This window comes from Larus michahellis, chromosome 5 (genome assembly GCF_964199755.1).
Source record: "Larus michahellis chromosome 5, bLarMic1.1, whole genome shotgun sequence".
Classification (NCBI taxonomy): domain Eukaryota; kingdom Metazoa; phylum Chordata; class Aves; order Charadriiformes; family Laridae; genus Larus; species Larus michahellis.
Genome location: NC_133900.1, coordinates 48,709,632 through 48,731,633, shown reverse-complemented (window position 1 = coordinate 48,731,633; position 22,002 = coordinate 48,709,632). Strand labels below are relative to the sequence as shown.

At 50.3% G+C, this 22,002-nt stretch overlaps 2 protein-coding genes across 17 annotated transcripts; both read right to left on the bottom strand.

Moving 5' to 3' along the window:
- Window positions 1-1,606: 1,606 nt before the first annotated feature.
- UBOX5 (U-box domain containing 5) lies at window positions 1,607-21,191 on the bottom strand. Of its 6 annotated transcripts, none has more exons than XM_074587222.1 (6): window positions 21,073-21,150; window positions 20,229-20,332; window positions 9,388-9,484; window positions 7,143-8,325; window positions 4,036-4,197; window positions 1,607-2,560 (listed from the first exon to the last, which is right to left on the bottom strand). In XM_074587222.1, exons 3-6 carry the CDS (start codon window positions 9,439-9,441, stop codon window positions 2,349-2,351), a joined length of 1,611 nt encoding a protein of 536 aa, XP_074443323.1. In that variant the 5' UTR covers window positions 9,442-9,484; window positions 20,229-20,332; window positions 21,073-21,150; the 3' UTR covers window positions 1,607-2,348. The 6 variants fall into 6 exon arrangements, with proteins under 6 accessions (XP_074443323.1, XP_074443326.1, XP_074443325.1 ...); XM_074587225.1 differs by lacking the exon at window positions 20,229-20,332 and adding an exon at window positions 13,159-13,329 and having other exon boundaries at window positions 1,613-2,560; window positions 21,073-21,164; XM_074587224.1 differs by lacking the exon at window positions 20,229-20,332 and adding an exon at window positions 9,756-9,920 and having other exon boundaries at window positions 1,613-2,560.
- On the bottom strand, window positions 8,290-21,177 carry FASTKD5 (FAST kinase domains 5). Of its 11 annotated transcripts, none has more exons than XR_012587013.1 (5): window positions 21,073-21,108; window positions 20,229-20,332; window positions 14,227-16,615; window positions 9,388-9,484; window positions 8,290-8,325 (listed from the first exon to the last, which is right to left on the bottom strand). XR_012587013.1 is itself a non-coding variant. In XM_074587215.1 (4 exons), the coding sequence occupies exon 4, from the start codon at window positions 16,575-16,577 to the stop codon at window positions 14,103-14,105; it is 2,475 nt and encodes an 824-aa protein (XP_074443316.1). In that variant the 5' UTR covers window positions 16,578-16,615; window positions 17,118-17,191; window positions 20,229-20,332; window positions 21,073-21,145; the 3' UTR covers window positions 13,730-14,102. The 11 variants fall into 11 exon arrangements, 9 of the variants coding, with proteins under 9 accessions (XP_074443316.1, XP_074443317.1, XP_074443314.1 ...); XR_012587012.1 differs by lacking the exons at window positions 8,290-8,325; window positions 9,388-9,484 and adding exons at window positions 13,243-13,329; window positions 13,444-13,655; XM_074587215.1 differs by lacking the exons at window positions 8,290-8,325; window positions 9,388-9,484 and adding an exon at window positions 17,118-17,191 and having other exon boundaries at window positions 13,730-16,615; window positions 21,073-21,145.
- Window positions 21,192-22,002: the final 811 nt, after the last annotated feature.

Here is a 22,002-nt window from a genome sequence, read left to right as displayed (position 1 = left end):
AAAAGCGCTTGAAGGAGAGCGTTAGAGGAAATTGCTCAGGCCTTCAATCAAAGGCTGTTCCCCACCTCCTGAAGAGAAGACAGGCTCGGTGCCGGGAAATAAATTTGCCCGTGGCATCTGCCCATTCTGCATGGGAGCTCAAGGGGAATTGCTGTGTGTCCTGGCCGAAGACCCCACGGGAAGTCCTGGCTACGTGTCACCCACCACCAAGCCCATCTCCTTGGGGTGCAGAGAAGGTCTCTGCTGCCCACTGCGGTTTCAGAGCCCCGCTCGTTTCAAGGGGAGCGATCAGGAGGACTCATGTGTCTGGGGGAACATGATCCCTCCCAAAGCCATGAGAGGTGGGCGCAGAGAGAAATTCATCCCTTCTCCCTCCCTGAGTCAGCAAGATGGGTCGCAGGGGTCGAAACTTGCTGCCAAAGGGTCCTACAGGGTTAACAAGAAGGAGAAACAGGGTGGATGATGGGTCTGAGAAACCTCATATAACACGGAGAGGAGCTCTCCTCCGAGCAGGTGTTGGACCAGATGCCCCCTGCCATCCCTTCCAACCTCTGCTCCGACAGGCTCAGTGCTCGCTCCCTGTCCCTCCCCGGAGAACAAAAGGAATCTCGAGAGAGAACTTGCCTTCAACCCCAGCGAGACGGCTCCCAGCCCCAGTTGCTGCCCACCCGCAGGACATCACTAGAAGCTTTTGGGCAGGAGAGATGCTTGTCTGAGCCGGTGGCTTTGGGTTTTGCTGGAGGCAGCCAGGCTTGGTTAGTGCCGGAGAAGAAGGAGATGGCTGTGGGGATGGGGAGCTCCTGTGGCAGCGATGGCTCCCCGGAGATGTGGGGCGGAGGAGGTGCGAGAGCTGAATCACGCCAGGATGGTTCACTGCAAACGTGACACCACCACAGAATTAAGAGGATTTTTTTTGCTGCCTCTGCGTTGTGGGACTTTCAGGAATGTTTTTGCCTGTTTTCTAACAGTTTATTGTTTAAGGATGGGGGACTTCCTATTTTTGCTACAAATGGAGATGGATTATAAGCTCCCACTGATGCAGACAAAGAGCAGGATCAGTTCAGTGCTGATACAAAGCTGGGTTTCAGCTGCTTGATGAGCGGGCTATTTCCCGAGACCACAAACATTACGGGTTGCTCAGCAAGCAGGTGCCTTTTAAGAGAGAATAAAGGTATTACATGCAAAGGTGAGTTGAGTCAGCTGGAGGCTCATCATCCCAGAAAACTGGCGCAGAACATCAGTGAGGAATGTCTGCTCTGAGGAGAGAAATTACCAATTAAGTGACAACAGCAGGGGGTTACACAGGTGACAAAACCCTCTGCTGTCACCTTACCCTCAACACATCCAGGATACGCTGGAGACAGAACGTATCTGAATCATTTTCCTTCTGGCTTTTTTCTGAACAGCTCTTTGAAGACCAGACCTCCTCGGGTTTAGGTATCTGAGTCTCAACCCTGTGACGGTCCAGGCAGCCGCTGTGACAACTCCCCTAAAACCCACGGGTCTGCAGGTCCTTTGTGTCGACTGACTTAGCTTTTTCCAGCCCATTTATTCAGCACTCTGCAAAGAGATTCACTCCACGAAATCATTAAGACACACAATGAGACCAATTACGAGTCAGAAAGAGAACCTGACTTTAAACATAATTTTATTAAGGCTTAAATGTCTATCAGCCAGACGGGAGCTGGTCCAGTCACACGACATAAACCGAGAGTGACGTTTGGTGTAACGCGATGGCTTTTCTACAAGGGTTCGTACGAGCAGGATGAGATCGCTGCTGGTTACTCACACATCAACCACGACCTCTCTTCGTGACTGGCTGGACTCCAGGATGAACGAGGTGCTCCTGCAGCGCAGGGGGGGCACCGCAGGGAGGAGGGGGGTGAGGCGGGGAAGGGGAGAAGTCAGGTAGCTTGCATGTTGTCAATCACAAGGACTTCGCCTGGTCCACGACCGAATGGCTGCTCGTCAAATATGTAAATGGTTTTAACTCACAGGGAAGCTAAACTCACAGTCCAAAAGGCACCTATGCTAAACCACTGAGCCACGGGGATGGTGGTAAGAGGGCGGGTGCGACAGGTGGAAATCAGTTCTGTATAAATACATATTCCTCGTTAAAGAAGCTATGGCTTTTATTATCCTCAGATCGCTTTGCTCTGGCGCGATGCTCTAACCCCCCACCCCCCACTACTCTGTAAGCACAAGAAGACCAAGTCCTCTCCGCCATGACGGGTGCTCATCTGGCAAGCTCTCCAAAGGCCTTTGTCCTCCTACGGATCGATACGGACACAGGGAACAGCAGCGGCTCCTTGTTCTCATCCTCCCGGCAGGCTCCGGCAGCCGAGGGCTCAGAAGTGAACCCTCCTGACGTCGTGCGTGGCAGCCGACCTTTTGCAGCTCCCGCACAGTATCGATGATAGAGACTTCTGCTTCTCGGCCAAGCACGGGCGACACATGAGGTGGCCGCAGGAAAGCTGGTAAACAGGCTCCGTTTTGAAATAAGAGGAGAAGGTTTTGCCGCAGGAAGCGCATCCTTGCGTCTGGCTGCTCCTGCCCTGCTCTGCAAAGGTGAGAGGAGAAGTGGCTTGGTCAGGGGGGGCGGGTGACAAGTCCACACTGTGCTGCCCTTTATGTGCCCAATCCTGCCTACGAGCCAAGAGTCCCACTTTCTGCGGGTGTACGGCACAGCTGTAGGCACTCACGGCTCAGGACTGTGGCCCTTTTTCTCTATCACTACCACAAGGAACGGGAATGCTCTGGCTTCTGGGGCAGGTTGTGCTCAGAAGGGGTTGGATCACGTCAGCATTTGCACCATCAGGTGTTTAATTGAGGACAGATGACTACAAAGGGCTTTTCACTTTTACTGAGACTAAATCAGCCTCCCTTCTGCTTTTCCAATGAATTAAATCACCGATTCCCAAGTGGAACACTTTAGGTATCACTTTGCATTCCTGTCACACACCACCTATCAAGGGCTACTCAGTCAACTCTTAAACAGCAGCAATTTTAAAGGGGACTGGAAAAAGCTTAATAGCTTAATGTCACTGCGAAACACCAAAAGCTATTCAGAGAGAGAGAGAGACAGCCACTGCGAGCTGCACAGCCCCGGCCCGTTCTCAGAGTCACTTGGTCCCCCTGAGCCCCCTCCTCTGCCACGAGCAGGCAGATCCTCATTCAGGGGAAGAAAAGGAGTGAGCCAGGAGTTAGGGCATCGGCCTGTGGAGGGACATAGGAAGCTTCAATGCTTCCCCGCATCCCGAAGAAATAAATTTGGGAGTGCATACACAGATGGATTAGCATGTCTAGCTAGTAGATGGCATGAAAACTGCAAGGACTCAACATCCTGGCCTATATATATTCAAACCTGATGGGATTCTGGGCACGCACTTGGCTGCAATGTTGCTACCGTCACCTGTTCCTGCTAAGGCTCAGCACGCTACATGCCATTTGCTAGATTTACACCTCTCCAGCCGCATCTCCGCACCAGACTCATTCCCCACCCACATGGCAACTGCCCAGCTTGCTCTGTGCAGCAAAGGGGCAATGTTGAAGCCCCTCAGCCCAATCTGCAGAGCTCTGGGAGCAGCCCAAGCTTCGATGTGGGGCGAGCTCTCAGTCCGAGCTAACCTGGTGCAGGCTGGGCTGAGCAACGTGTCTCTGCACAAAACGTATCCAGGACCGTCCTCGGGCAACGCAGACAAGACACAGCCAACAGCACAGGGAAATCATAGGACTCATGCTGAAGTCTGCTCTGACTGTGGACACGGACCACATACATACCTCACTTTCTGGGGGCCAACAAGGTCTAATCTGCCTCACTGGGAGAATAAACCACTAAAACTGCTGAGGTGCAAAAGCAGAAGTCAGGGATTGTTAAGTGAAGCTTGCTAGGAGACAATATAATATTTTTATATTGAATATACAATATTTTGGGGTTTGAAGAGGCATAGAAAGATACTGGGCAGCAGCATAACCCTCCCAGTTCTCCTCTCCTCTCTCGCTCCCAAAGGGGAACCAGAGGCGCCTGCTGCTTACCAAGGACGGTGCCCAGGCTCCACGAACTGCTGCAGCCTCCCTCGCTCTGTGCCTGCTGCTGGCTCTTCATCAGCTTGGCCGTAAACGAGGGCATGGAGCTGAGCGCCGAGTTCAAGGCAGTGTCCAAACTCTCCGACAGTTTTTGTTCGTGAGAGACCAGATCTGCAAAGAAAAGCACAAGTTTGAGAAGCGGATGCTGGGAAAAAGCAAGCTGTCAACGCACAACAGAAATGCTGCTTTGCCTCTGAAACTTTGGGACAACACTTAGGATTTTAGGACCTCTGCCACTTGTTTTGTCGAGAGGTTTCTTTCCCCCACTGAGGTGCCAGGATGGGGACGAAGTGCCTCATCTCCTTTGAGTCCTAAAGATGAAAAGCCCTACGGATCAGACATTCATGTCATGCCCCGGTGCCAATGAACATTCAGGTACTGGCTGATACCCACAGGTCCACAAAACGCCAAAGGATCCAGAAACCCATCTCTCTCAGAAACCTCAGGCAGCTCCCTCAGCCTGCTCCACCGAGGGTCCCAGCCCAGTGCTCCCAGGCTCGCTTTGTGCAGCTAACTGGGAACACTTAAGCCACTAACAAAATCTGGGCACTCTCTTTTTTCTCTCCGTCCCAGCTCTAAGTCAAGGGATACAGCCAAAGGCACAGGGATGGATTTGTCCTGTGCAATACCAAAGGTGTTAATTAAGACTATGCATTAAGAGAATGATGTCTGCATCACTAATTCTGTTAAATCCATCTCCCAAAGGAAGATCTTTGAATTAGTGCCGCACATTTGCTACAGCAATCAAGGCTGATGAAATACTGAAGCATGAGCTTCCTGGGATGAGCACTGGGATGAGCTCCCTTGGGAGCTCCAGGACCCCACAGGACAGTCCCTGCTCATGTGGGGCTGGGGCACACCCCCAGCCGGAGCCGCTACATGTCTCTGCAGTAAAAATAAGTGACTCCTTCTAAAACACGGAATGATCGCTAGGCTGAGATCTCAGAGAAGAAATGTGTCGTCTGACTTCTTCCTACTCTTTCCAGTATCACCAAATACCGATTATTTTCAAGCAAATCCTTAAAGAATTTGTTTAAAATCAAACGACCACCTAAGTTTTTTCCTCGAAACAATTTTGGGCAATTTTGGGAGAAAGCTGATGGGAGAGACAGGTACCAGCAGGCGCAAATAGCACTCAGAAGCTGTGGGCCACATTTTGACTTGTTACAGACCACTAGTTTAGCGAGCACAAGAAAACTCGACTTACCTGCCTAGAGACAGCCCTTACGTGACCAGAAGACACGTGTGCACCAGGTATTTATACCGTCCTACTCAGACCAGACTGCTTGCAACAGACAGCCTCAGACACTGCTGTTCTTGTCAAGCTCATCTAAAGATGAGACTGCTGAAGATGTCTCTCTCCCCCCTCCCAGCTTACGTTTACCTTCCTCTTCCAGCAGCATTATTACCTAAAGCAGTAGCGCAGTTTAATAGTAGGAAATATAAATGTTGCTGTATGAAGTACAGTTACATTCACGTAACAGTTGCCCTGGCAGCAACTCCAATATGTTTCAGGAATTCCTGTGCCAACAAGGGAGAAAGCAAACATGGCAAAATAGTTGTGGATTTGGGCAAAAGATCTAACATGGAGTCAAGAGGAGCGATTGCCCGTGAGCCAAGCTCTTCGCCATGGACTGGAAGCTGAAGGTACTAGTCATTAGAGAATAAACCACAAGAGGGAACAGATTTTGGGGAGAGAGGTGTGAATCTCCTTGGTATTTAAGCCACAGATCACCTTTGCTTTCTAAGGACTGTCGCCTCCTCACTGGTCCAGCCCACCCCAGCACTTGAATGCTGCTGGGTGGGAGCTGCCAGACCTACAAGGAGTATCCTACACTCCTGCTCCAGGCGCTCAAAGGATCCAAAGGTCTGTCAGCACTGCTGCAATGCTGCCTTGGCTGCTTGGTGAGAAGCTGTTGGCGTGGCTGGGGACCAAGATGGGTGACAGGACTCAGCTTTTCAGGGAATTTATCTCAGGGCTGCAGGTCTGGACTGTTTTTCTGCCTCCTGGAGCTTATGCCCAGTGACGCTGTGACCAGATCGCTGAGAAAAGCAAGGACAAAAGGAAAACAGTGGCCATTTCCTTCCTCTGTAGACACAAGTCACATCCCTTCTCTGATGTCTCTACCTGGTTTTCTGCTTTAACTAACTGCAAACCCTGTGGCAAGTCTCTCACAGCCTGTGCTGTCTTCTCCTTCCTGCTCTGAAGGCAGCGCTGGCTGCAATTCCCTTCCTGCCGTTTGTTCCACTCCCTTGCGCTGCTGCACCAAGATTCATGTAGATGGGAGGCTGTGCAGCAACACGCTGCCCAAGCTCAGCCTCTGCCACAGCAAGAGAAGCCCTGTGAGAAGACAAGCAGCCAGCGTGTCCCAGAGACACAATCTGTGCAATGACACTGAGCGTGCAGGGAACTAGCTGCCCCAAGAGCCCAGGCTGGCAGTGCCTGGGTAGGGAAATCCAGGAGCAGGATTAGTGTCCCATTCCCACTTTCCTCCCCACCTCACTCCTTGTGATAAGATCCATACCAGCCAGGACTCCCCATGCCATCACCACCGCACCACCAGACATTTCTTTTTCCTGCTGTTGCTTATTTTCTTGCTGATGCAAGAACATATTGGATGGCCGGGATAATAAATCACCCATGATAAAGAAACTTCAAACCAGCACACAGTGAGAAAAACATTGTCTCCACATGGACAGTGGCTTAAAAACAAAGAGGAGAAAAGAAATACAAACTAAAAGGGAAACACAGCGACCTGAGCAAACAAGAGGGCTGTGAAACAGACTGCATGGGTAACACAATGGGAACAACGAGCCTAGAGATGAGAAAAACTGAAAGAGAATGGGAGCAAACACCACCCAGGATGGCAGGCTGTGCTGAGGAGAAGGGATGTGAATGAGATGATGACCTGACTTCCACGACATCTATCAACAGCAAAATACAATGGCCTTAAAGCTTTCTAGAGGTGGGATGGGAATCTCTACTGGAGCCTCCTGGCTTGAAAACCTGGCCCCAGATGCTCAAGAAACACAAGTGACTTAGGGCGCCACGATACCTGTTGAACAGTCCATTTGGATCAAATGCGAGTCATTGTCAGTTTTCATTTTTTTAGCACTGTTCTCTGAGGTAGACGTGACAAGTAAGTTTGTAGAAGAAAAATAGGGTGGCTGCACAGAGCTCTGATCCATACAGTCCATCTTCCTTTTCAGAGAAGACATTGTTATGGAAGAAGGTACAAGCACTTCCGAGGCATGAGCCCTCCCGAGCAGGTTGGTGCCAGGGATGCTGTGCTGTAAGAGGAAGTGGTCTATCCTGGCCTTGAGGGTAGGGTGAGGTAGGGGCTGCGAGTGCTGGCTGAAGGCCACCCCAGTGAAAGGATCGCTGGGTACCCTGCCCCAGGACGCCTCACTCCGGTTGCATTTTTCCAGGGTAGTCTGGTCGATCACCTTCCCGGAGGGCAGGAGCATGGGGAAGGTCATGATCTCCAGAGTGATGGGGTCCAGAAATTCTTCAGGGATGTCTTGGACGATGTCCACCAGCTTGTGGAGGGTCTGCTGCTCGCTGTCATTGGCGCTGAAGGGCACGCAGTCGCTCTCCATCGGTGTCCAGAGCTCTGGCTTGAGGCTGCCGACGTCCTGGGAGAAGAACTGGGAGGCCACCTGAAAGACACCTTCGATCACCTCCTGGGGGCACGATTTGGCAGGCTGTCCCCACACCTCCAGCCTCTTAATGCAAGGCAGGCCACCTCCGGCCACGTGGGTGATGCAGATTTTTAAGTGCGACACGTTGCTCAGTGAGGCAGGCCCTTTGTTCCAGAGGTCTTGAGATGCAGAGCCAGGGTAGGAGAAGACATTTTCCATCTGATGGAAGGGAGGCCTTGGCTTGAAGCCTCTGTGGCCAAACGTCACTTTGCTTTGATTTTTCAAGACAGCTTTGCCCACCAGTGTGAAAGTGTCTTTGTCTGACACAGGCTGACCGGCCAGACCTGAGAATTGACCCTCAGGGCTCTGCCAAGAGGTTTTATTGCATGAGGTAGAGGTGTAAACTTCAAGCCCAGAGAAGGTTTGGTATCCCCCAGATGAGATGTCGATATTAATCCTGCAGATCTCAATGTTGAAAGGAAAAGAGATCGTGACATGGACTGGAGGTTTGATAAAGTATTCACTGCGGAAACCACGATTTCTCCTGGCAAGGTCTTCAGAGATCAGATTCTCCACTTCGTAACCATCAGCAGAAATCTGTGTTTCAAGAGAAAAATGGATTTAAATTGAAGCAGTTAAAGAATTGCTTTGAATTAATACGGAGTTAGTTTCTAGGAGATTCTGATGATGCTAAGTGAAAATGTAACTACTTGTAGAGTAGAGTAACTTCAGCAAACGTTGTCAAGAGCTGCGTATTCTACTGGACAAAGGGAAAGCTGTAATATTGAAGGGAAAAAGGTATCTCAAGTCAAAGGTATCTCAAGTCAAAGCATGCAAACCTGTAAGCATGTAACATTGTCTTGTTTTGAGATCCTACAAAATTAGGGCTTTTTCCCTCCAACACTTAGTGTGTGCCACATCAGAGCCGTGACATGAGGTTATACAGTGTTCTAACGCTACCTAGCAGAGACTGAAATAAGCACAGACAGGACAAACGAAATTTTGAACAGTAACTTCTGCGAAATCTCTTAATACTGATTTTTCAAAGTACTAAGCCTTCAGCTCCGCTTTATCTTTATGTGAGCTGCAGATCACAAACACCCAGACATGGGTTCTCTCAGTGTTTGCACATCACCGACTCTCTCAAGACCAAAGCACAAAAGGGGAAGGGGATCCGGGAGCCCAGATTCTCAAGAGCAGTTCACAAAACCTCCTTGGTGGGAATGACAGGAGACTGGTGAGCTTGGAAGGGAAAGCTGTGAGCAAACCCACCCAAATCACCACCCTCCCACATCTCTGGAACACGATTTTAATTGACAAAAATGCTCTTGGCTTTGCAGACTAACAAGCCTACACTTTACCTGCATCTGTCCTCAGTGCTTCTGCTGCCGGTGGACATACACAGTGTCCCATGTTAAAATCCCACCCTGAACCAGCCAGACCACACAAAATGACGGGAGTTTGCTGTGAGTTGCCCCTGCTTTGTTTTCTCAGGGAAGTCTGGCATAGCCAGCCAAAAATCAGTCTTCCAGGAACACTGATAATTACCACAGATGAGCAGCAAACAAGCCCTCCCCAGCCCCAACCAGTCCAGCGTGCCACTTCCACCTAACCTCTCCAGCTCCCTAACCCCCACCCCCCAGCCCATCATTATTTTACCTTGTTGCAGTGAATTCTGGGCTTGAACTGTGGGAGACAGACGTTTATTACCATCTTGGCAGTTGGAGAAAGCTCACTTTCTGAGCATCAGATTCAGCTTGTAAAAAAAAAAAAAAAAAAGAGGCAAAATAAAGACAGTGAACACCCACAAACAGTGAAAGGATCTCATGTTTTGGAGCCTGCATGAATTACAAGCTCAGTAGTTCCTAAAATGTAACTCAGATCTGAGTCTAGGAGGTGAAGCCAATATAAACCAAAATGACTGTCATGGAGAGATGGGACTGAGAGGAAAAAATGTGTTATATTAATTAGTGAATCCCTGGACAAACATCAAAGAGAAAATGGCTATTTTAACTAAAAAGTCTTACCTATGGGTAGACTAGCAATTAGACCTGAAAGCTTATCAAAGATGTAGGAGGTTTTGTAGAGTATCACATGAGGATGTCAAAGCTCTCAGCAGCTTCCATTGGACCTGGAGGACAGGGGATGGTCTGTGATCCGACCAGGACATTCAGCATCGCAGACCCTCACTGCTGCGAAGCGGAAAGAGGCAGTGTCATAGAATCATAGGCTTGGAAGGGACCTCTGGAGATCATCTAGCTCAACCCCCCTGCCAGAGCAGGGGCACCTAGAGCAGGTTGCACAGGAATGCATCCAGGTGGGTTTTGAATGTCTCCAGAGATGGAGACTCCACCACCTCTCTGGGCAGCCTGTTCCAGTGCTCTGCCACACTCAGGGTAAAGAAGTTCCTCCTCATGTTTAGGTCCATTCCCACCGTGTGTCCTTGAGCTGCCTGTTTAGTCTCTGTGCCTGGTTGCCCCCGCACGCCAGGTCTATCTGCTGCCTTCAGCAGTCTGAGGCAGGACCTGCCTGTGCTCTTGGACAACATCCAACACGCCAAGCTTGGATGGGGCATCTCAAGACAGGGCTAACACCAGTCAGCACTAGCACATCGCTGCTGCAAAGAGAAATGTTTCTTGAGAGCTTCAGATGTAAGCTAAGATTAAACACAAATATTAATAATCGGTATTTTATAGCTCCGAGGGAGCAGAGGGCATTTAGTAGCTCTAAGGAAATTATCTGTGTTCTGAACACCGACCCAGCTGATTCTTCCAACAACGTTCATTAAAGAAACTCAAGTGAACGCACCTTCTTTTCCATTGAAAAAACTGTGACTTGAATTGGTTATATCAGTTCCCTTTTAAGAATGAAATTATCTGCGAGGTAAGAGTTTTAACCTTACATTAACCTTAGTTTTAACGTGTCATTGCCTTGGGCAACCTTGCAAATCAGGAACCCACTGCTGTCTTCAAGAACAAGCAGCCCTTTAATGATTTTTCAGCTGAAGTTGTTAGTTCAGCCAAAATGAAATTGGCCTTCTGGGGGCGCGTCAGTCCGGCTGCTGAAATGCAGAGTGTTAACAAGCTTGTTTTGCCTGCCTGCTAAGCGTGTGGGTGCAGCCTGGTCGGCGTGCGATCGAGTGCAACAGCCTGAAACCAGAAATGCCGTATCCGCGGTACAAATCCCACATACAAAAATCAACACAACAGAAGCCAAGCCTGCTGAGAGCAGAGTAGAGGTTGAAGGTTACAACGCCAATGCTTGACCGAAGCAGGCGTGAACCTAAGGAAAGCTGTAGCAGGCCAGACGAGCACCCCTTCTAGCCCGGTATTTGGTCAGACAGCCATCAGGAGCAATTCCTGCTCCTCAGCAGGGAACACGGGAACAGGACAAGCACAAACCAACGCTCCCTCAGCGCTACTTTCTTGGCTTTCTGAGCCTGAGAGGCTTCGAGTACAGGGCTGCCAGTGAGGAACTCTTCAAACAGGCTTTTGAACTGGTCTGACTTTTGGCACCCGCATCTTGTGGGAGTAAGCTTGTCAGTTTAACTACAGGCTGTGTGACAAAAACTACTCTTTTTGGTTCATTTTGAACGTGTTGCCTGGTAAATTAGCTTGGCCCTCAGCGCTGGTATTACGAAAAATGGCAAATCGACTCTTTCTGCTCCTTTTCTTGGAATGACTCAATATTTGCCCTCTGATCTATTTCTCCTCACGTTTCTTTCCTGGTCTGAAGACTTCTCCGTTCCCATCTGACCAGACTGGTGCATTCGCATTCAGCAAGTCTCGGTGAGACCTTCTCCGAACGACAGTGAGCAAGGAGAGGCTCCTTCACCTCAGCATCCCTGCAAACTCATCCCTTTAACTCACTTCTCATGAGCCGCTGCCTACTGAGATCCTGCCTACAGTGCATGCCAAATTCTCCCGTGGACCTTGTGGTCGTGCAACCTCCTCTTTCGTAGTGCTGTCTCGTGCTAGGCAAATCATGGATACAAGGAAGCCATTCCTCAGGACAGACTCACGTCTCCTTCCAAGCCTAAGGCTGTTATGGAGGTTGAGTCTTTTCTACCATGCTTTTAATAATCTGTGGCAATTACCTCTGGTTAATTACAAATAATTTATTCTCTCACTAAGCTTGCTGTCTTTCAATTCAACAAGTTGCTCCTTGTTCTGTAGCACAAGGAGTTATGCATGTATATATTGGTATATTTTATAGGATTTCCTCCTAGCTGTTTGTGACCCTGACAGACTTAAACAGCTCAGGCTAATTTTTCAAGGTTCAACGTCTCAGTAAGAAAATGCATTATTCTCCATGACCCAGTCACCGCTCCCTCTTCTTCTGAACAGCTCTGCTACGCTCTTGCTACACTCAGTTGGTCACTAAATTGCTTTTACCCATGGCTGTGGTTTTTTTTTTTTTTTTTACTCTTTCCACGAAAACGCAACTCAGAAGACAGACAGCGGGGATAAAGGGACAGATTAAATGAGAAACCAGAATGAGATTGGGACTAAGCTTCTTCTCTGTAAAAAAGGAAAGCGAGAACTGGCTGGACACACTGTGATAGGAACGTTAAGGCTCTGGCTGAGGTCAAGAATCAGAAGGGACAGGCAAAAGCAGGTGAGAGGAACAGATCAGAGGAGGAGCCAGGATCAGATGGGGACAGTGAGACCAAGACCCCGCTAGCAAAGAGCCTGGGCTGAAGCAGACTGTAAAAATCTCTGGAAAATGAATGGGATGGGGCAGCAGATGTGGCTTCATAAGGCTACTGCTGCCATTACACACCAAATGTGTGGAGGTCTCCTGTGCTAGCAAGAACTCACATGGTTGTGGCACAAAGGAGGTTCTGAATTTATGAACACTTTAAAAATACAATACCCACAAAACTGCATTACTAAAGTCATTACTCGTCAAAACAAATGACTCAAAGATCACAAAGGATTCATGCCATCAGGATGTTACACAACTGTCCACCTATCTGGAGTGCGTACCTTCCTTAAGGTGAACAAAGATCTTTCTACTGAGGCACTGAAACACAGACCTGAAGGACTGTATTCTGTACTTTTTTATGCCAGCAAGATCATCTGCGGTCTTGGCCATGTCATTTAAAACCAGGCTTTCTGGAGGTAGTCACTAAGTGCCTTCCTGGTGTCCTACACATGACTAGGGAGCTGCTGCAATAAGGAACGTGCATAGTGGACACTGAACTAAGGTGCTCCATAGGCTGAGTATTTGAGGGAGAGGAAAAAAACAGCCCAAACATTTTAAACCAGGCAGCCAAAATGAGCTAATATACAGTATCTGTCTTGGGACAGCAACCTGCTTACTGGCACCTCTCCTCCCTATCCTTCACCTCCATACGCCTTGAAATGCCACACTGCAAAATAGCCAGAACAGCTTGTCTGCCTTTGCAAGTGGGAATGGGAGTTTCACCTGCTGCTCCATGTGAAATAATCCCTGCAGCTCTGGTCAGATGCAGGGCCTGCCCTGTGCACCTCAGGAAACGTCCCTCCTCTGGCAGAGAATCACCACCTGCAAGCTCAGGAAGAAGCCAGCAACTCTGTCCTCAGAATGGCGTGCAGAAATCAGACACCAGGCCGCATCCTGAGCAAGAAAATAATGTGGTAAGCCATGTGACAGAGGATGAAAGCAACAGCCTCCAGAGCAGATGCTCCACACAGCTAGAATTTGCACTCTAGTTTGCACAGGACTCATCACCTGGGCAGGAGAATCACCTAGAGGTGGATTTGTCGTCCCCATTCGGTGGCAGACATTATCAACAGGGTCAACAGGATGCAAATCCTCTCTGCCAGGCATTGCTGAGAGCTGAGCACGGAATTCACATCTCAGGGTCAGAGCGCCCCGACCCTCAGCTCCAGATTCCATCTCATCACTCAGCTTTCACCACCTGTCCTGCTCATGCACAGCTCCTAAAGGAGAAACTCAGACTGTGTGCCCACCAGCCACAGCTCGATGGTGATGGAAACAGTAAGGAAACACCTATGTGTATTCCTGGCACCCAGGTCAGTTTCATGACTAAAAAACATTCCAATTCTCTCCCAAATATCACTGTTCTGCTCTCAGAGTCACTACATACATCCACTTTCATCTAGGGCGGAGAAGAAAGTAATCACGGAGAAAAATGAATAGGACAGTTTTTATTTGTCATGGAAGCATTTGAGGATCTACGTACAAAAGGAGAGCGCGGGATATATGACTGTCAGCAGAGCAGAATTGACTAACATAGCAAAGCAGACCGAGCACACAGAGGACCTGCCAAAAACTTAACCAACACTTAGACATCGTTTTAACTGGTAATCAGAAAGAGAGATGCATCTGGGAGGCCGTGTCAGCCTCCGAGCAAGCACCACACCAGACTAGCCAGCCCTGCTAAGCAGAGCTGGGTCGAATACTTTGTAATGGAGGTAGCTCAGTTTCTCCAAACGTGTGTGTTTGAGCAGAGGAAACCACTCCCAGAAGGGAAGCTCAACCACCACATACCCTAGCTGCCGCAGCTGCCGCCGTTTCAAACAGTGCAGCCCCAAGAGCCGCTTGGAGCAGTAGCAGTAGTGGTTTCGGTTGGACACCTGAATAGCCAGTTTCACCCTCTGAGGCTGCCGATTCAGTGTAAGAGACGGGAGGGCTTCAAGACAGCGCCCCAATTTAGGCTCAAGTTGCAATCTGGCATCTGCAATAAGAGGTGCACCTGAAAATGCAGCACGATCCCCGGTGCGTGGTGTTCGTGCTTCTTCCCCTCTTTCCTGACCGGGAGTCCTGTCTGCATTTTCCACTTCCACAGGAGACTGGTTATTAGATCTGCCTTTTATAAGCTGAGTCATTAAGTCATCTGTTAGACTAACTCCGATGTCTTTTAGTTTCCTATCTGGAATAGGGTCTTTTAAGTTGAAAGGGATGGGATGCCCATCCATGGCTAAATGAACCTCCAGATCACTTGATCTCGTGTGAGGCAGGATCATGTGGTTCTTCACATACTCAGGGCCACCTAACATACTCTGAAGAAGAGACACGGCTTCCACAATTTCGGGCCTGACATAGATTTCTTGCTCTGCAAAATTCAAAACCATCTTGGTAACCTCTTCATAAAGCTGAGGTGGAAGGCGGTTGCCTTGGTAGCTTGGGCACTCAATTTCAACGCTTTTACTCAGGGTGAACAGGTCCTTTTTGAGCTCGTATTTACTACTTCTCGTTTTCTGGACAAACTCATCCCTCAAAGCATAGTCTATCAGCTCCTCTGGGAAGCGTTTGACAAATGCCAGGCCAAGCAAACCAGTAAGGAGATGCTCCGGAAACTTCCTAAATTCATGGAGTTTTCTATGCATCTGCTCTATCAGGCTGGAGTAAAACTCCTCCTCGTTCGGAGGTTCATAGTCCAGGCATCCAAACGACCACAAGAACTTGGCAGCATCTTTGCTTCGGCAGTAAGTCACCTTAGAAGGCAAAGACATGGCTACAGCAGCCATAATGCCTTCATCAAAGTAGTGTAGGGATGAACAGGTAAGAGTGATGTGCATGATGCCTTGGATGTTTACTGTTGGAATCCGAGCGGGAATAACCTTCCCAAGTTTCTTCATGACAGGTAAGTGGTCCATGCGAGTATAGCGGAGCATTTTAAGCACGTTCACCAAAGCATAAGTGCTCATGTCTTCCATCTGCAGGGAGACTCTGTCTGCAATTTTTCTCATGATGTGGTCAGAGATACCACTGAGGGACTTGAAGAGCCCTAAGCAGACCGCACCCACCTCCTCCAAGGTGAAGGAGTCCAAGTACTTCAAAATCATGCTCTCCATTTTCTGCTTCAAGTCCACAGGTGACCTCCGGCCTTCACCTATGATATAAACAAGCTGAACAAACTGGGGCAAAGTGAGGTCTTTCCAGTGCATGTTGGCATAGCTGAACAAAATGCTCAGGTAGGAAGGCACACTACGCTCCAGACAGCGCCAGCAATCAGCCACCAGCAGCAGCTGGTCCAGGTTCATGTCCCACACCCGCCGGCAGAATTCGTTCTCGCACGCGTTCAGCAGAGGGTGGGTGGGTGGAACAACCAAACGAACACAAGCCTTTAAAATATCGATGAGATCTGAAGTACTGAACAACCTGATGTTTTTCACAGCACAGTGACACAGTGTATTAAACCTGAGTTCGGACACTAACACTGCGTGTTGTTCCACTGGCAAACGACTCAGTCTGCAAAAATAATCTGTGATAGTTCCTGGGCTCTGTCTGCCTTTGCATACGGCCACACTGTGTAAAATCGATTCACTTTCTTCTAAAGGAAGGGTCTCTATCGGCTCAAACTTGTCATAGCTGAGAGATCTGTATTCAGGCCTCCCCTTCTGAAACACACGAGGGTCCTCCTTTGAGTTATGCATCTCTGTTTTTCCCTTTTCTGCTTCCTCCTTGGTTTGTGCCACAGAGAGCAGTGCTGAGACGGTCTGCTCGAGGACTGGTTTGGACTTGGGCTTTGGCAGGGCATCTCTGACGGGTGGCAAAGCTTGAGAAGAGGCGGTACCGAACGTATGCTGAACCTGTGCGGTGCCAGGGCTGGTGAAAGTGTCACCGAGAGCCTGGCCACTGTTCCTAGCAGTGTGCTGCTGGGAGGCAGCTCTGCTTTTGGCATAGGCAGATGGATTATACGATACTCTGTAATCCAGTGGATTCAGCAACTGGATTGTAGCTGCAGATTCGGTTCTGGTGTTGGCTGTTTCTGGGTTCTCCTCCTTTTTTTGCTTACTTTTGTTGCTTCCGCTCTCGGCCTTGCACTTGGCTGTAGTCGAAAATGTAGTCACCCTGCTCAGTCTTGGAACTCTTCGGCATATTAGCACTGTAGCCATGGATCACAATTTACTGGGGTCAGAATTGCTTCCAGGTACTGAAAAAAGGGCAGACGAAGAATGAGTGGCTTCCACCTAACAAGAAGCACTTTTTAATCTATCCTTTAAGCTACCAAAAGTGAGGTGATGCCAGTGTTTCCCCTAGCCTGGGCGGCTGTTTTTCTGCAAAGCTGTAAGGCAGCTGCCATCGAAAATCACTTCATGCAAAAAGCAATCCAAGACAAGCACCCAGGTGACCTGATATACCCGAAGTCGGGGTACGCGGCAGTCAGGTATTACCTGCTACTCAGCAGCTACAAGTAACCTGGCAGAGACTGGGGGAGTTAAGGAGAAAGTAATCTCCTTTTCTTTTTTAAGAGACCCAAACTGCTTTCTTTCTTTCTAAACAATGAAAACAGATTTTTGCAGTAGAGCTGCAGCTTCAACAGACTTTATGTATTCAAACAGAGCATTCTGCTACTTCAGTCACCATAGTCTGAAATACCAACCACCACCCGAGAAGCTGTCAAAATATGCAGGGTGCCGCACCGCTCATTGCACCTGGAGACAGGATGTGGAGGCTGTGAGCAAAGTCTCTGCAAAATCAGTCCGCAGAGGGAAAGTTGGCCCATAACCTGCAGATGAAGATTAGTTGAAAGGAGAAATTTGGTACCAGAACAAAGTCGGGAAAGAGTATGGCAGAAGTAACACAAATTATTATGAGATGCTACATTCTGAGTTGAGAATCAGAGGGAATAGAGCTTTACGCTTACGCTTCAGACTTGGGAGCGTTTCCCATAGTTTTAGGGTACAGAAGGCTTAAAAATGCCAGGTTCCTTCCTAACTCCTGCCTAAACCAGCTACAGCACAGAGCGTGAGGATGAGAAATCTGTCAGGAGTTAAGCTCTGTGCTGCCAGCCTGCACAAGCTGCCAAACGAGCCTGTTTACGATGATTCAGATGCTGATTTAAAAAAAGCACCAGGTCAGCGCTCTGTGTAACACACCCTTATCCCACCACTGTGTGGCCAACCCCAAAGATGCATTAGACCAGGCATTTTCAACTTCTTTAAAGTCCCTTGTGCTCTCATTACCACAGGGCACTGAGCAATCAGGAAAGCTGAAGTCTGGCAGAGACACTGCAACAGCGATTCGCGTTAGCTTCTGTGTTCCCCACATGGGGGAAATAAATCCTTTATTGGCATCCCTCTGAGCTCTGCTTATACATGTGGCTTCCTGATTAGGGCTAGATCAAGATGTCGAATCAGAGCAGGCAAACTCAGCTTTGCAGCAGTAAAATGGATACCTTGGGGGAAGAAGAGGTGGGGAGAATGGTCTGGGATTGGTCTATCTGAGTAGAGGAGGGCTGCAGTGGGATGGGGCATCACAACCAGCTCTGGCTAAACATAAGCTAGATATTTTTTATTGAGTACAAGAATCCCCACATCTCCCATTGCCCATTAGATGATCTATTCCTGCATCACAACGGCAAAGCGTCAGCTCCTCCCAGGGAAGGGTGAGATGGAACAGGAGGGTAAGGGGAGACAGGAGGATGGGGAGAGTCGAAGTGATGGTCTTTGCTCCCTCTTGGTACAGATGCGGAGCGCTGCCTGCCAGGGGATGATTCCCTCTTGTGTGCCCTGAACAGCAGCAAAAGCAGCAACAGGAGCAGGCAGGCAGGCAAGAAAGACATCTCTAATCTGGCACAGGCACAAGCAGCCTGCTGCTCTCTGCAGGCCATTCTCTAATCAGGTAGCTTTATCTCTGCCTTGTTGGGGCTCAGCTTCTGTCCGAGGACAGCATCTCAGCACAAAGTTGGCATCGGAGTGCTCCTGATCTGCTCCAGTGTAAAGTCAAGTGGCTCAACTCAGCCCTCTGGGATCAACCACTTCGACTCGCATTGAGGCAGCCAAGGAGACCTCGCTCCGTCTGCTCCGTGGGCAGAGCTTGGGGGCAGCAACTGCCACCTGGCGGGTGAGGAGAAGCTGCCGAAGCAGGAACCCTCTCAGCCACTCCAGCAAGAAGGTGAAAAAAAGCAACCTGGGTGGAGAACAGGGGGCTCTGAGGGAAAAAGAGGGAAGGCAAGCTGAAATGAAGATTTCTGGAGACAGCCATGCAAGGAGGAACGTACAAGAAAGAGGCCAATGCATTTTTAAGAGGAGTAGTAAAAGGCTGATAAATACTGTGAGACTCCCATTAGCCATGAAGCTTGCTGGGCACCTTATTTGCATCTCAAGGCACACCATGGGGCAGCCCCCTGGTCCAGATCAGGCTCTGCTCCACAGACCCCAGGCAGAGCCCAGGCACTGCTGACCCTTACAGCTGGGCTACTCCCTGCCAGCCAGGCAGCTACAAGGCTGTAACCATCCCCTTCCCACAAGAGAAATTAAATCATGACAGGCAGAAGAGACTCTACCCCTTCCCTACCACTGACCATCTTGTGAGTCTGGGAAAGGAAGAGCCCACCCAGAACCTGGACAGCAAAACCCAAGCCAAGAACCGCGATGGCACAGCTCAAGTGTCACAAAGCCATCAGCAGCAGCAAGCAGGAGCTGGATTTCAAAGCTCTCCCGTTCAGCACATAGCAATGTTTGATGAAAATTTAATTTCTGTCTCTACTGGCTGTGATGTCCAGCCTGACCCGGCCACAAGTGACAGATGCCATCTTTGTGTGGCTGCAGACAAGGCAGCTGTGAAGCAGGCAAGGCTCAGATCTGCACTGTGGCTGGGGAAAGGAGACCCTGTCCCCTCTAGCATTGTTTCCTCTTCTAGCACTTTGCAGAGCTTGTCCCAGAGGACACTTGGAGGGGCTGGTTCAAGCTGCAAAAACGATCCGGGGCAAAAGGAGGAGGTTTATCCTACCTAGGCTTTCTGACAGACTTTCATGTCTGACTCTATTTTGCACGTCCTCTATTTTTCTGTTATTGAGAGACAGGCAAGCACTATGGAGAGACACACCATTTATTTAAAACAAGTTCTATTTGCTGTGGAAAGGTGATGCTACCTATGCAATTCAGCACTCTGCTGTTACTAGAAACAGCCCTCTCGGTGAGGACAGCCCCACTTCAAGACAAAACCCAAGCCACCGCATTTGCACACCAAAGGCTCCAAAGGTGAATGTCGTGTCCTGCTAAGAAAACCATCCACATAGTTTAGTGTTAAGCTGTGATGGATTTGGGAAACTATTCAGTAAAGAGAATATTTCTCTATTCCCTTGCTCCAAATCCAACAAAAAAAAAAAAAAAAAGAGACCACACGCAGGGGAGCGAGGTCAGGTTGGCTTGAGGTAATTCAAGTACCTTTGAAAGAAACAGGCTAGGTGGAAATGGCCTTTTGCCCGTGACTTTCACCCACGCCCAGCCTAAATCTTTGTGATCTTTAAAGTTTCTACAGCATTTCTTTTCCAACTCAACCTACACCTCTCTTCAGTTTTCCTTTCTTCCTCTTACCCTGATTAATCAGCCCTCCTTCCTCCTCCCACTTCTCTTCTTGTTCAAACACAGCCAAACTCCTTCCCACCTCTGGGCAAGTTTCTCCAGAAAATTCACTTCCAGTGACTCCAAAAAGCCAGTCAAAAGCGAGTTTTGGAGCTGGGCCTTGTAGGCTGTGAATGCACTTTGTGGATGTCCTCTGGGATGGAAACATCTGTGTGTGTGTCTGTGTGTCACACTTACAGCTGAGTTCTCGGCCAAGAGCGCAACTGCACAGCTGATCGTTAGCTGAACACCAGGGAAAACAACATTCCTGGAGGGATGCCACCAGCCTTGGAGTATCAACTCTGTGAAAGGGGATACAAGTGCACTCTAAAATGTTGTCTGTCCTTTTGGTCCCTCTGAAACACACAAAGGGCCTTTCACTAGTGCTGGAAAACCCTCGCGGAACCCACACTAGGAGACCACTCACTGCTGCAGCACATTGCCCCGACCCTGCGTCCCCTTACCCAGCACCACTGACAGCAAAAGGGTACGGCACCAACTCAGTACGTGAGAGGAACTTCAGATAAGAGCAGTAAAATGCTGGGAGTAAAACCGCTCGTTTTGGCCAAGCGTGTACAGTTAACCCCTGCACCTGGGCTGAAGAGGAAAATTACAGGAAAGGAATTCTTCTTCCCCCCCCAGCACATTACGCCGTGAGAGTGGAAACCCGTCACTTGCTTGCTTGTGCCTTCCCCCTTCCCCTCAAATGGCAGCAGGCATGACCAGGGGCTCGACCCCACCCGGGGCAGAGCGGGCGGCAGGCCTAGCCCCGGCAGGCACCGCTGGAAACCCGAGCCCCGCTACTTACCCGCGTGGCTGTACCTATATATATATAATATATACATATATAATATAGACATACACAGAGGCATACAGGTCAGCGCAGCCCCCACCACTGCTGCCCCCGGGCAGGGCGGGGGGCTCCGCGCATGCGCCTGTGCCACTCCCCCCCCACCCCCCGCGGCTGAGGGTGCGGGAAGGGGAGGGGGAATGGGAGGGGGACTGGGGAGGGTGCCGGCCCGCGCTGCCCGCTCGCACTCACCGGGGCCCAGCACCCGCCGCCGGCTCTGGCTCTGGCCCTGCCGCCCGGCCGCCAGCCAGCCAGCCCCTCCGCCCGGCCGCCCCCGTCGCCTCCCGCCGCTTCCGGCCACCTGACGGGTGACGTACTTCCGGCCGTACGGGAGCCGAGCGGAGCCCAGGCTCCCGAGGAGGCAGGAGCGGCGCGCGGCCGGCAGGTGGCGACGCGGCAGCGCGCGGCCGGGCCCGGCCCCACGTGATGGGGGAAGTCATGTGACGGGGGCGTGTGTGTCACGTGGCTGCTCATGGTGGCGGCAGCCATGTCGGTGGCGTGCAGGGGTCCGGGCCCCACAGGGCGCTTTGCGGCTCCACGGTGCCGGCCCGGGGCGCGGCGGCTGCAAGCCCAGGGGGTCCCCCGGGGAGCTGGGCCCCAGTCCTCAGCAGCCCCCCCAGCAGCTGATCTCTGGGCCCCGCCGGGGGCCCGTATCCCCGGTGCGGGGCTCGCGGGGGGCTGGGCTGGCCTTGCCTCACAGGGAGCGGCTGCGGGTCGCGGGCAGCAGGGCAAAGTCCGGCCCTGGAGGGCAGGGGGACGGTGAGAGAATCCTGGCTGGTGGCTATGTTACCAAAGCGTATCCTTGAAGTGTCATTAGTAAGTTGTGTTGAAAGGCCCTATGTGTATTCTCATGAATAATGAGGATTCTATCCTTGAATCTGTCAGGCATTCGTTATGAAAGAACTCTTAATCAAGGGAGGCACATCCTGGGACGTGTGAGCATAAGGACCTTGAAGATGGTACTAATCATAGAATCACAGAATGAATAAGGTTGGAAGGGACCTTAAAGATCATCTAGTTCCAGCTCCCTTGCCACCTCCCACTAGACCAGGCTGCTCAAAGCCCCATCCAGCCTGGCCTTGAACACCTCCAGGGATGGGGCATCCACAGCGTCCCCGGGCA

Coding starts and splice junctions, on each gene's coding strand:
- UBOX5 (XM_074587221.1), bottom strand. CDS start 9,441: ATGGTAATAAACGTCTGTCTCCCACAGTTCAAGCCCAGAATTCACTGC. Junction 8,326..9,387: donor CCAGAATTCACTGCAACAAG/GTAAAATAATGA, acceptor CTTGAAACACAG/ATTTCTGCTGATGGTTACGA. Junction 4,198..7,142: donor CCAAATGGACTGTTCAACAG/GTATCGTGGCGC, acceptor TTTTCTTTGCAG/ATCTGGTCTCTCACGAACAA.
- FASTKD5 (XM_074587214.1), bottom strand. CDS start 16,577: ATGGCTACAGTGCTAATATGCCGAAGAGTTCCAAGACTGAGCAGGGTG.